The sequence below is a fragment of the Sparus aurata genome, chromosome 7 (genome assembly GCF_900880675.1).
Source record: "Sparus aurata chromosome 7, fSpaAur1.1, whole genome shotgun sequence".
Taxonomy (NCBI): Eukaryota; Metazoa; Chordata; class Actinopteri; order Spariformes; family Sparidae; genus Sparus; species Sparus aurata.
Window position 1 is genome coordinate 11,947,594 of NC_044193.1, and position 14,749 is coordinate 11,962,342.

Here is a 14,749-nt window from a genome sequence, read left to right on the forward strand (position 1 = left end):
GTTGGACTCTTTGCAAGGCTTGCAACGTTCTTCATCAGATGATCACAGTCTTGAAAAAGACTTTTCTTGATGGTTTCAAATAGTGGTACTCAAGTTCTGATTCTGAAATTAATTCAACTTCTTCTGGATCAGGCGGTGATACTTTAACAGTATAAAATCAAAAAGAAAAGAATTTGTTCTATTAAAAACTTGAATAAAAGTAAATACTTAAAGTAGGGATTCAATTCGCTTTCTTAGAGCTTGTTGCAAAAATAAAAGTAAAGATTACTTTAAAAATACAAATAAAAATGAAAAACAAAGAAGAGAAGAGAAGAAAAGAAGAAGAAGCAGGGGGAGAAGAGGACAGGGGGAGAGCGTGTCCGGAGAAAAAGAGAGTGAGAGAAGGGGAGAGTGTCTGTTTTTATGACCTGCAGCAGGGGCTGGCTGACAGTGTCACCCCTCCTGTGATCTGAGTTGAGGCTTCCAAAAGTTAATCTAACTATACTATTGTATTTAACATTTTGAAATCGTGTTTTAACCTTCCCAAAACTTCACCATCTTAAAAGTCGAATTTTTGTCTTCGTGAAAAGATGCAACATGATAATGATCATTTGTCATTCAAAAGAATTATAACCTGATTAAGACATGAAGCACTTAAGTATACAACATATGACAATAAAGTATACAACACACAGTAGAACCAAGGACTTATACATATTCCTTGTAGTTCTATCTTTAACAAAACATATCAGACATTTAACTGGTAAATAATAAAAGTATTACACAAGGAATAATGATCTTCAAATCTCTCCTCCCTCGACAAAGGGGAGGGGGTTTCTGTTGACCTCAAACTTATTGAGTAATAAACTTCATTTAGGCTTCACAAGAACATAAGAAAGATCTGTTGAATGACGTTCTTACTCTATTTCGGGATCCGTTAAATTTAAGAAATTAAGATGTAGTTTATTTGTTATTTAGGACTTTTGGGTGAGAACAGAAGACTGAAAGGGGGAATGGTATGTCAGACCCAGGAACAACAACGGTCGTAAATAACAGTTGGACATGTGAGGAGAAGAACACACAGATTAGGTTTCCCATTAAGCCTTCCCCCACTGGAGAATGTTCCAGAGGCAGAGAAACATAGATTCGTAAAACATCTTCACCACATCTATGTTAGAAACCAGTCCTCCTTCCTTTTGGTGTGACCAAAGAAAACTCTATCGGGCTTGACCTTGTTTGACCTGAGGAACAGGGGTTCATCTTCTTTGGAGGAAGAGGAACAGACCAGATGTGCTTTGTCGTTGTAAATTACAAAGAAGATCCCTGGTGATCTGTTTATAGCAAGATAAACAACACTCTCTCACTTTGTGGAGAGGAGAGGATTTGCCAGGCCAGGATATGGGGGCTTTCAGTCCCATATGCTGGAAAAAGGAGTCGATTTGGGTTAAAGGTAATCATGGCCGAAATGAGACCACTTTATGATGCAGAGACAACAGCTTGTGTTCCTACACTTGAGTTAAATCAAAACAATGCATCTTTCAGGGTATGGCTACCTTGCGATCGACACCGCATTTTTTTTAAGTAAAGGCAGATTGAAGTACCTCTTAATAGTTCCCCAGCCACATCGGCTAACCCTGACTGGGGAATCCCCAGGCACTCCCAGGCCAGAGAAGAGATATAATCCCTCCACCTGGTCCTGGGTCTACCCTTAGGTCTCCTCCCAGTTGGACGTGCCAGGAACACCTCCCTAGGAAGGCGCCCTGGTGGCATCCTCATCAGATACCCGAACCACCTCAACTGGCTCCTTTCCACGCAGAGGAGCAGCGGCTCTACTTCGAGTCCCTCACGGATGGCTGAGCTTCTCACTCTATCTCTAAGGGTACTTAGAAAAGGTACTTGAACTCCTTCACTTAGGGCAAGGACTCATTCCCCACCTGGAGTAGGCAATCCACTGGTTTCCTACTGAGAACCATGGCCTCAGATTTAGAGGTGCTGATCCTCATCCCTGCCGCTTCACACTCAGCTGCGAACTGATCAAGTGAGTGTTGTAGATCTACAGCCGATGGTGCCATCAAGGCCACATCATCTGCAAAAAGCAGTGATGCGTCACCAACCTGTAACCCCTCCACACCATGACTGCGCCTCAAAATCCTGTCCATGTATATCACAAACAGGATTGGGGACAAGGCAAAGCCCTGGCGGAGGCCAACACCCACTTGGAACAAGTCCGACTTACTTCCGAGTACACGCACGCAGCTCTCGCTTTGAGAATATAGGGATTTGATGGCCCTGAGAAGGTACTCCCTCACCCCATACTCCCGCAGCACCTCCCACAGAACATCCCGGGGGACCCGGTAATACGCCTTCTCCAGATCCACAAAACACATGTGGACTGGGAGATTGTACTCCAAGGCCCCCTCCAGGATCCCTGCCAGAGTAAATAGCTGGTCCGTTGTTCCATGACCTGGACAGAATCCGCATTGTTCCTCTTCAATCTGACGTTCGACAATCAGCCGGACCCTCCTTTCCAGCACCTTGGAGTAGACTTTCCCAGGCAGGCTGAGTAGTGTAATACCTCTATAATTGGCACACACCCTCTGGTCTCCCTTCTTAAAGAGAGGGACGAGAGGGACACCTGTTTGCCACTCCTTTGGCGGCGACCCCAACCCCCACGCAATGTTGAAAAGACATGACCAGACAAGACCAAGACAGCCCCTCAACACCCAGAGCCTTCAGCATTTCTGGTGGTATCTCATCGATCCCTGAGGCTTTGCCACTGTGGAGTTGTTTGACTACCACAATGACTTCACCCAGGGAAATCGGCAATGATACCCCATCATCCTCCAGCTCTGTCTCCATTACAGAGGGTGGCTGAGTGGGATTCAGGAGGTCACCAAAGTACTCCTTCCACCGCCCTATGACCTCCTCAGTTGTAGTCAACAAGGTCCCATCCTTGCTGTACACAGCTTGGATGGTTCCCCGTTTCCCCCTCCTGAGGTGGCAGACAGTTTTCCAAAAGCGCTTTGGCGCCACCCCAAAGTCCTTCGCCATGGCTTCGCCGAACTCCTCCCACACCCGCTGCTTTGCCTCTGCCACAGCTGCGGCTGCTGCCCTTCGGGCCCGTTGGTGCACCGAACCTGCCTCAGGCCTCCCCCTGACAACTTGTCCCTAAAGGACTCCTTCTTCAGTCGGGTGGCTTCCCTGACCACCAGTGTCCACCACGGTGTCCGAGGGTTGCCGCCCTTTGAGGCACCTAAGACCCTATGGCCACAGGACACAGCTGCACCTTCAACAATGGAAGCTTTGAACATCGTCCATTCAGGTTCGATATCCCCAGCCTCCACAGGGATGCTAGACAAGCGCGTTGAAGTCTCCCAGTAAGACCACGGTGTCCCCCACTGGAGCCCCATGCAGGGCCCCAGCCAGGACCTCCAAGAAGGCCGCATACTCTGAACTGCTGTTCGGTGCATATGCACAGACAACAGTCAGAGTTTTCCCCCTAGCCCTTAGGCGTAGGGAGGCGACCCTCTTGTCCACTGGGGTAAACTCCAGTATCCCCACACCTGCCCGGCGCCTCACACCTTTGGCAACTCCAAAGAAGAATAGTGTCCAGCCCCTATCCAGGAGTTTGGATCCAGAGCCAATGCCGTGCATGGCTTTGAACGTGGGCCCCGGGCTTCCTCTGGCCAGGGTCTTTCATCTCACACCTCTATCTTTCATGGGGTATTTTGAAGTTAGCTGCAAATGCTACAAATATTACCCAGTACTACAAATCAATCATTAATTAAATCCTGTATTCATTCTGAACTCCCAAACATCGTACTTCTGTCTCTCTGTATTCATAGATATAAATTGTCCGCTTAGAAATTCCTGGAACTATCCGTTAAAACTTCCGTTGTCACGACTCTCTCTACTCAAGGGCTCTGGGGAGATGGTTAAAAATGTCAGGATCAGAGGCAATCACATGCAGAGAAGAGAAGAGTCCTCACACAATTCAGATGGGAAAAAAGTACATGAAGGCGAAACTTCAACCAAAGGGTGGCGTCACGGTGGCTTTGTTCACTCTCTTTTGTATAGTCAATGCTTCATTCCTCAGACCAAGAATGGACTGGCGGTACAAAATTGCATGGCCCTTCATATAGTACCAATACAAAATAAATCATAAAGTGAACTATATATTGAATAAGTGCTAGGAATAAGAAGTACACAGTTTGTCAAAAGCCAAACTGTTGGATTCTCCTGCGTACAGAACATTGTTGAAAACTACAACCAGGATTCTAAAATGGCTGTCATTGTAAACACAGGGCAACTTAGTGAAAACACATATTTGTGTGCCTTTCTATAACAACACATTAATGACAATTTATTCTAAATATTACATTAAGTGCAGACAGTTGGTGAATCATAGAAATCAAAGTGAAACAAAGCACCACCTGCATCACCATATAAAAGCTATGTAATCAACAGAGTTCTTCAGATTTGCACTGCAATGAAAGCAGATGTCTGAAAATAATTATAATTACTTCAGCAGACATTATCATTAAGTCATCACAAGAACATGAATGTAGTCACCTAACATTACACCACAGAAAATACAATCTATTTTAATTATTTTGTTTGTTTTGTCTACTTGTTAATTTACTGTCATCCAATTAAGTTGGAAAACAAATAAATTAAACAATAATTTAAGTATAAAAAAATATTTCTATTAATTCTACTTTTTAAAAAAGGTTTCTGACACAATTAAAAAACAATTGTTTTCCAGATAATGAATTAGTATGATTCTGCCTCGACATAAAGTATATTTACCAAAGTCGTGAAGGTTAAAGCCATTATCTTTCATCAAGTCAAAAGAGCTGATCCCACCCTTTTCATAAATACCACCGTTTGAAACAAATGAAGTGATGAATTAATAATGACAAACTTACACAGCTGCTCCATTCTTTTAATATGAACAAACCTGCATTCCCTCTAAAACTTTACTTAATACTTTACTCAAGTCCTTGCTTGGTATAATATCAACATAGGAAACTGAAAATGTGTCTGACTGAAGAGCAATAGCTACTATACACTCTCACAATGTACAACAACTTCAACATGATTATCGTTGTAAAATTTTACATTACCTGAAATAAGGCTACAACCACTAATTCAAGTGTGAATATCATTATTATATTTTACTTATACCCTTGCAAACACTTCAACAAATAACAGAGCAACTACCAATACGAGTTGAAATAGTATATTATGTCATGACACACTGCAAGGATGTGGAATTATGCTTAACAAAGTTGAAAAATAATTTGATTACACCTGCAGTAAAACTTATAAAAAGTGTGGGTAACGTGTGAATTACATTTTATCCTAAACTACAATGTTCTGCAACGATTTGCTGCTTAAGTGGAGTGTGTGGGTGCTACTGTGAGCTGTTTTGAGATTTTTTTCTCACTATAATTCCATAATGGTGAGTTAAAAAAAGAAGACAGCTAAATTGGATGAGAGAAGAACTTGAGAGGTTAGGAGTTTGGTTTTGCAATGTTGGATTGCAAGTAATGACTGCAACTTCGCCTCCACCTCAGCCACCTCCACAGCATCAAAAAAGCATGATGAGGTTGTAACTGCATTAGTTTTTTCATGAGCAAAAACAAAGTCTCTCACACATCATGATTTACACCCTAGCTAGTAGTTAATTTCAGTTCTATAATGGTTTCTCTGAACAACAGTGCAGACTCATCACACTCTGATGTGGCTACGGTGTCAGAAGCGCTTTTTGGAGCTGGATTTACGAGGTTGTTAATAGCGGAGGATATCACATGAGGATTACTGCATTGTGATTATCACTTAACAATTTTGAGAACATTCAAATGCTGTGTTAAATAATGATGTGCTCATTTCGGTGGCCAAAATAAGCCAGTGTTCTAGTTGTTGCATGCAAATTTTCAGTTTTTAGCTTCAAAATATTCTTAATTCTCACTGAGAAGTGTTTTTTGTCAGCCTTTTCTTTCAGAAGTATCCTTTGTCAATTATTAAAGTTACCAAAACATCACGAGAAGAGGGAGGACAAGTTGAATGTAAACTGTAGATCTAAGAATTCTCAGCAGTCTCAGGCATAGGATAACATTCTTCAGTTCAAAGATGCACACACATTTGTATATAACTCAACTCATTACATCATATATGGGACATAATTTGTTAAATCCAGAGTGGACGTTTTGCTGATAACGTAGGTAAAAGAAACATGTGAACAACTAGCTAAAATGTTATTTCTCTTCATGGTAGCTTTGCTGTATTTCAACTTCATGGATGTTAAGTAAGTTTTTCCTTGTACAATTTTACTTCCAAGCAGTTCCCACAAGTATTTTAAGTGGGCTTTTATAACCAAGAGAAACATGAGAGCCTGGGAGCAGCGGCCACACAGTGGCAAGAAATGCACATATATTTCATTTAAATCCTGTGTCTTAAGATTCCTCAACATGGAGCTAAAGAGATATGTTCACTTGAGGGAGAAATTACTGGTGTGAGGATTGAATATGTTTCCAATTTAGCAGTGGCAGGAAGAGATTGAAAAAAATTTAATAAGGCACAGATCTGGAGATTTAGTGATGCTGGAGAAAAAGAAACAGAAAGAGAAGTTATGAAGAGTGTAGTTGCCTAGATGTAAGCTGACAGGTAAATTAGCATGTGTGGCTAATGGGGCAAAAAGTGCCTAGCCTTCATAGGCACCCTTTCACTCTGACAAAGAGGCAGCTTGTTGACCCAAACATTGCCTCTGTCACTCCAATCCTCCATTTTAGCATTTAAACACAGAGACAAACACCCCCCACTTTGACACTGACACACTTACTGACATACCAACGAAACGTGACCCAGCACAAGCACACATTAAAATGCCATGCATGTGCAGAGAGCAGAATAACTTAATCTAATAGAATTTAGAAAGAGTCAGACAAGAATGTTGAAATGTTCAAAGGATTTTAAGATGTTGACCTTTTGATTTTTCATCCATCATGCTTTCTTAGCAGAATTTAGAAGAAGTGAAAAATCATGGATCACAGTGTGCATCTTGAATAGAGCATGTGGAGTTGTTTACAATCTGCTCATCAAGGCGAGGGGTAAATCTCTTTCATGCAGCTCACTTTTTTTCTCCACCTTCCTGCACATAGCAGGAATCAATAGCCAGATTGCCATCTCTGAATCCCTCTGTCATTCGTTTTTCTTCCAATCACTTTACTGTGTATACCCTTGATGCCATGTTTGAGTCATAAATCAACACCTTCGCAAAGTGGGAGGAGTGGGAGTGTATGCGTGCATGCACATGTGTGTGTGTCTGCTTAGTGAGTACGTGCACATGCATAAATATTTGCGGATCTGCATGAGAGACACCACGGTTGGGTATTACCACATATCAGTGTGCCTGTCTTCTCGTCGCGGGTGTCTGAATGTTTCATCTAATCATTAAACGCTGACAGGCTTCACAGAGTAGCGCCACTGATCCCCGTCAGAGGAATACGGGGCCTGACTTCATTAGCCCTGTTAGTACTAAGCTGCTTTACCCTCACTCACGCCTGGCTTAACCTGCACAGTGATAAATGCTGTGAGAAGGAAAGATAGGCAGAGGGAAAGAGGGGTGAAACAAATGGAAAGCAGGGACAAAGGCATTTAGAGAGTGGCAAAGGTGCCAAAGTCATGTGCAGAGGATGAGGAAGTGAGAAATGAGAGTGTACAGATCGTGTGAACCTGCAGTTTTCAGAGGCACCGGAGGGGATGAAGTTCAAAGTGGTGTTTGAACTGAGAGGGATTTACAAATGCAAAAACCAGCAAAACAATCAATTAACTTGTGTTGCAATTAATAAATTACTGTGCTAGCACATTGACAGTCAAAGTGCTTAACTGGGATTCCGTGAGGCTCCTGTGTGATGAAGAGTTAGCATTGACCTCTGTGCACACATATGCACCAATACTCATGCACAAGCTAATTAATGCTGGTGCATACGCATCTAAGCACATAAAGATATGCACACACATCTTTGTTCTCAGTATATTTTTCCAGGACATTCATCTGGTTTCCCTCCTACCAGGAGCCCCCTCCCCGCTCAACACTCAGTCTTTTTCTCCTGCCAGCAGCGGTTTTTGGCTGGCTTAAGTACGCCCACAGGCCCCTGAGGGACAGCCCATGACGGATGGCACTGCGTGTGACTCCGATTCGATTCAGCCCATTTGATAAATTTATTGCTGGCATTTTGAAAATGAAATTAGAGGGACGTCTCCCAGAGACTGTTTTTCCAGCACAGGTGCCATAAATACACTTCATTTGGCAGAGGAGAGGGAGGAGGAGAGTAAGAGGGTGGAGAGGTGTTGGATAAAGGATGTCATTGTAGGGTGGCACATAGTGGGGATGTTCCACACAAGTAGGGAACTAAAGAATAAGGTCAAGTTATAATGATGTCCTGTATTAATCTTGATATTGGTGAGGAACAACAGTAAAGGTTATTCAACCACAGCCCTGGACTTAAATGCTATCTGCTGCCCTTCAATCTAACACGTGTATAGATGCACTGTAACAGATGTAAGACCTGCATCTCTCACGTTGAATATTATTATAATTGAGACTGTGGAGAGCAAACGTTGCCATCTTTCTCCATTTTTGATGTACAGGCACACACATAGCACACACAAACACTTGAACATGCACACATGTGGTTTATGTACACTATCTTTGCCTCAAGGCCCCATGACTCTCTAGTACCGATGGCACTGTCACTGCTGCATAGCTGGCCATAACTCAAAGCGTATAAATGAATACAGTAGACTATTTTTCTCTACATTCTCTCAATGTGCACAGCCAAAAGACAGGGGATGTTTTTGTTGATGCTATTGACTAAACAGATTTGAACTGGTCATATTGCATGGCCAGGAAAAGAAAGACAAATGCATACATGGACACACGCAAGCTAACAAAAGTGAGCATTAATTCACTGTCAGGGTTACGTGGCCTTACTTATCTCCCTCTCATTCAGTAATGTATATGCGGCTGTGCAGGGATGATGTACGCCCCAGCAGTCTCTGCTCCCCTTCAACATTCATCAGAGAGTGAGGCCCAGGCAACCCACATCACTTACCTTTATAGGCCCATCTGACAACACCGTACACCACATAGTCATCACATTCACAGGCCTCACAACGGTGTGTTTGTGTGTGTGGGTGAGGGCACACAAAGTGTAACCTGTCACACAGATGGAATCTATCAATGCTGCTTGCACTATATCAACAAGCAGCTTCAATGGATCTGAAGCTCTCTGTATGGTGAAAGATGTTACCATGTTCTCAGAGACACACTCCTGCTGTAAAGCTTTTTCATATACATGTTGTGCACATTATATCAGACCCAGGTGACAATGACAATATTTTCACCTGCGTTCTGCTCCGCTCTGGTAAGAGCTTGTACAAAACAACACATAAGTTCTTATAGGCGCAGCAGGGAGTCAAAGAAAGTTTCAACAAAAACAGCAGGGAGTCCTCCTGACTGATTGTCTGCTCCAGCATCGCAATCACAGAGCGCGACACACCCTCTGCCATTACTGTACCTCCACTACGAGGAGCAGAGGGCCTGGGACTGCGTGGTGCATACACCTGCAGGCTGCCGCTCAGAACAAAACCCCAGAGCTGTTTATACTGTTTGACTGTGTGGCCCCATCATCTTACAAAATCAAAACAGCCTACAGGTACATTCCTACAAACATGTCCCCCTCCTACATCTCCTAGCTCTCCCTGAAGATCCACTTTGCAAAACAATCACCTCCCCACAACCTCACATTAACATACACATGAAAGTGTGAAGGAGGCTAAACCGAACAGTGATTAGTCTTAAGATGAGACTTACAGAAAGCGATGCATAAACACAGACTGTGGGCTGTCTATCATTGCGGGCGAGCAGGATAATTTAGTCTAGGTGTCAGTGGGTGTAAGTGATTGACTTTGTAATCAAACAGATTGTTCTGTAACAGAAACACTAGATGACTCAATTTCAAATCAACATCAACAACACCATGAAATGTTTTTCATCTCATTAACAAAAATTCAGAGCACCACACAAATACACACACAGGGCAACACACGCACACACGCCACCCTTCTGAAAAACGTATGGGGATCAACAGGTGACTGATCGAATGCCGTCTTACCTTTTTGTGATGACACAGTGGTATCTGTAGATAAAAGAGAGAAGACACACAGAGGAATGTGTTAGGAGCTGACAGACTGCTGTATACTAGACACATAAAATGCAGGCGATGACAGCCATGGCAGTGATTTGCTGGGAGGGGAACGAGCCACCCATGAGGATAAACAGATCGGGTGGGGCGGGATTGTAAACAACCAGGGGGGTCTCTCATCTCAGACCTGTGGAGGATCTCCACTTCACCATATGTACGCATGCTTAGCTGTGCCTAGATATGCAAACACACATAGGGAAGTACATTGGGGGTGCTGAGTAATACACAGCAGCTTTGTTCCACTCTGCAGGAGAGCCAGGTGGGGTAAGAAATCTGAGTGCACACCGAAGAGGGACCACAAGTAGAAGGATGAGAGTCTCGAGACCCCTGGAAACCCTTGATCTCCAACACAATTTACTCTGAGTGAGCTTTTCTAATAAGTAAAAATAATGCCTGTGAGGTGCAGCAAGACAGAGCCAATCAGATCCTTTCAGAAAACATTTTAGGTTCTTACTCAGAGGCCACAAGAGACGCTCCTGGCCCACAAGGCATGCATCAAAACACGGGCTACTTGGAGGAAAAGATGTGCTGCAATATGTTTTTCATCCAGCACAGAACATTTACAAAAAAGAAAAAGACAAGTGTGGAATGTGTGAGGGAGAAAAATACAGTAAATTTAGCTTATTGTTCTCATAAAATATTTACCAGGACAATGTTTGTGAGCTCCCAAGGTTTCATTTTTATTTAATAGACTTGTCAAACTTGCAGAGACACTCTTTTTCATAACTTTGTACTTGCAGCAGATGAAATCCTATAGAACATTTCTCTACTGGCCATGTGCCCAAAAAACCCAAATGGCCACAGACATGGGAGGGGAATAATTGAATCCGGGTGGATTTGTGGTGTGCTAGGCTGAGGAACTGATAATCCAAAGCTCTGCCTAATTGCCAGAGTAAAGATGGTGCCCATTGTGGGGGTGGCGTCGGTGTTTATCAAGGCAGTGTGGCGTGGGATTGGACTGAGCATTAGGGCTTTACACACTTTTGTTTTGTGAGGTGTTACAGTGGATTTGAGCAAATATTGGCCCTCTGGTTATTACATGGTCTGATTGTCTGCTATGCGACTGTCCATAAGCTCTGCATGTCTAGCCTAATCTGAGAGGAGGCTTCAAATAATTAGTTAGTGAAGCACTCTCACAGCCTAGCGCAGTCGGCCTTATCACTAAAAGAAAATCCTTGGTCCATTTCCTTCTCACCCCAAAGGGCTTAAAAACTCTCACCACTGTTAAAACCTTCGGGGCAGCCGCATAGATGAAAAAATATTACCGACATGTCACAATCACTGGCCCACATCCTGCTCGTTTTGTCGTTGGTTTTGTAAAAAAAGAGACTACAGTATGTCAACATACAAGTACTTCATCAATTTGGCAAAGATTACAAAATATTTTTAAGAGAGAGAGAAAGGGAGATAGATGACAACTATCTTTTTTTGTTTGTTTGTGGTGACTAACAGACCTAATTTTCTAACATTTAAAATCAATTGATTTTCAACATCTTGGATGGATAAGGAGCATCACATAAATTGGTTTTCACCCGGTGTTGAACAAAGTACAGGCCTTTAAGAGTATTTCTGTTGAAAAAAAAATGCCCTTGTATGTTTGTATCATTAGTACTTCAATCATAGCACTTGTGCACTTAAAGAATCTATAAATAAATAGCAGTTATGATCCTCGGATGAGGGCTTGACAATTGTTTCTATATTTGTTTTACTCCACCAACGGTGATATGTCGAGGTTTCTCTTTTGCGACAAGTGTAATTATTGTAAGTTGCTTTGGACAAAAGCGTCTGTTAAATGCCCTAAATGTAAATGTAAATGTCTTTCAGTCACTTTCTTCATCAAAACTAACATTATCTCTGTGTGGAACATTTCCATTCAACAGTACACAGCATCTATAGCTTATTAGTTGAGAGTCAACCATATCCAAATTCCAAATGTTTATCAGAATGTGCCAGAGAATCTGTGAACTTACACATCGTTCCATGTTTTAGCTTTCACTATAAAATCTTGTAATCCCCAACTACATTTACAGATCGTGCAGGTCTTGCAATAGCATTACATAATAGTTTAGATTTCACTTAAAGGGATATTTAGGTTCGCTAATTTACGAGTTTTATCAACCTCAGAAACGGCCACATGACAACAATACACTGCAGTAAATGGATCCAAATATAAACCGCCACCAAAAAGCCACAAATAATGCTCAGAACAGCACCAAACTTCAGCAACAGTACAAATAGGGTCTCAGCACACAGTCCAGGGCATCTAACCTCCGCTAGCTTAGCTGGATTTCTATTGGGAAGCTGACAAAATTTACCACTCTTCTGCAGCAGCTTCCTGTTGACGGGAAGTCCCGACGAGTCGATTACCAAGTGCAGTAGAGTTCTGCGGCTCATGGATGAAAATGTATGATTATGACTCCATGGAAAAGCAATCAAAGTTCATATGTGTCTTACCTGCCAGTTTATAACAGTTATTATGGAGAGCGGACAGGGAAAAGCATTTCTAACCACACTCGGTAATCGTCGCGTCGGGACTTCCCCGACCCGGAAGCTGATGGAGGAGAGTTGAAATCTGTTTTTAGCTTCCCAATAGAAATCCAGCTTAGCTAGCGGAGGTTTGATGCCCCAGACTATGTGCTGAGACCCTATTTGTACTGTTGCTGAAGTTTGGTGCTATTCTGAGCATTATTTGTGGCTTTTTGGTGGCGGTTTATATTTGGATCCATTTACTGCAAACTGATAAAACTCTGTAAATTAGCGGTCTGCTAATTTGATCTCTTGAGAGGGAGTCTAACACAGTTTCAAGGTGATTTAGACCATGGATTAAACTTACACTGGAATATCCCTTTAAATTAAATCTAAACTATTATGTAATGCTATTGCAAAACCTGCATGATCTGTAAATCTAGTTGGGGATAACAAGATTTTATAATGAAAGCTAAAACCACAAGTCTTACAAATATGAGCGACTAAGACAGGCATTTCATTTTTTCTAGCACATCTCATGATTTACATGCACCTAGAGAAGGGCTTTTGGTGCATGCTAAGAGATCTGCCAAAAACCGCAGCTATAGAAACTTTTAACCCGTGTTAAGTATCAGTCTGACATATTTTATGTCAAACACAGTACATTCAGTATACAGTACATGCCAATTAGTACTTGAAACATTCTGGAAAAGAGCTTGCAAAGGGTAGATCAAAGAGTCAACACAACTTAACACAAAACTTAGGCTATGTTCAGACTGCAGGAAAATCACATTAGCTTTTCAAATCAGATGTGAAAGACGCAGTGTCTGCACTGTTATTTGTAAGTGATCAGATCAAATTTCTGTGTCCAGACAACCTATCTGCATGAGTAGCTATGGTAACAACTTTGGTGTCACTGTGTATGCTGGTGATGCAGCTTTCCAGCACATAATCCAGAAATGGTGATTCATCATCCCGCTCTCCAAACAATATATTATAAATACATAAATAATATTATAAAGTCATTGAGCAGACAATTTACTTTAGCGTGACTGTGGACTGTTGTTCTCTGTTCTGTCTTCCATACCTTACATACATACATACCATGGATACAATCTGGATAGACAAAAAAAAATATTTCTTAACAGCCTTGTTCTTTAACAGAAAGGTCTGTCTCAGAGGATTTTTACATGATTTTTTCAGACATTAGTAAGCCAGATTAGGTTAATAGGCAACAACCAGCTGGAAGCCAGCCAGAGTTATTTCCTGCAATCATGTACTTTAATTTTACAACATATTGACACTGTGTGATAGGGTTGGGCTGATAGATGAACTGACAGTCATCGACCACTGAGCTCTGTATTATTGTCACTGAGCTCTGTATTGTTGTAACATCAAGATTTAAAAGGCCCCCACCAGAGAGCAGAGGGGAGTAAAAAGCAGGAGAGGAAATGAAAGGAAATTTCTCGCTGCTCAATTCACTAATGTTACATCTCCATGTCCTGTTTATTATGTTCTTATTGAAAAAGATGCTGCCACCAATGTAACCATTGGTGGCAGCATCTTTTCTGTGGGTTGCTGTAGCCAGCCTCAAAACTGTGGGTTAATGAATTGCCCTTATGCACACAGTGTAAACAGACAGTAAACAGCAGGGTGCTGAACTTAGTCTCACTTTTTTATGTTCACATTGATATAAACATACTGGGTAGGGGTGAAATATGAAGAAAATGTGTTAATATGCTCTCTACACTGTTTGATAAGGATAGATAATATATAACACTCTAGTTTAATGATAATAAACAATTAAAAGAAAGTGATTCTTCCATCTTTAGAACATGTTAGGTTGGAGTAGAGACACAATGATGATTGGTGTGCCCGCATAAATAACTCTTCTGTTTAGGGAGGTAAAGAAAACCTCTGTCATTGATTACTGGATATCTTCCCAGCTATGAGCGGCTTATATAGATTTAGAGACTAATTTGCAGTGGATATGTAAGTGGCGTTTTGATGTGCCAGCACCCACAGCAGTAATC

General features: G+C 42.0%; 1 protein-coding gene across 2 annotated transcripts in view; it reads right to left on the reverse strand.

Moving 5' to 3' along the window:
- Positions 1 to 14,749, reverse strand: part of LOC115585174 (cadherin-4-like) — a 244,167-nt gene that overhangs the window by 119,699 nt on the left and 109,719 nt on the right. For both annotated transcript variants that reach the window (XM_030423358.1, XM_030423359.1), the window contains one exon: positions 10,161 to 10,184. In XM_030423358.1, the coding sequence (XP_030279218.1) occupies positions 10,161 to 10,184 (24 nt within the window). The remainder of the gene's footprint in view (positions 1 to 10,160; positions 10,185 to 14,749) is intronic.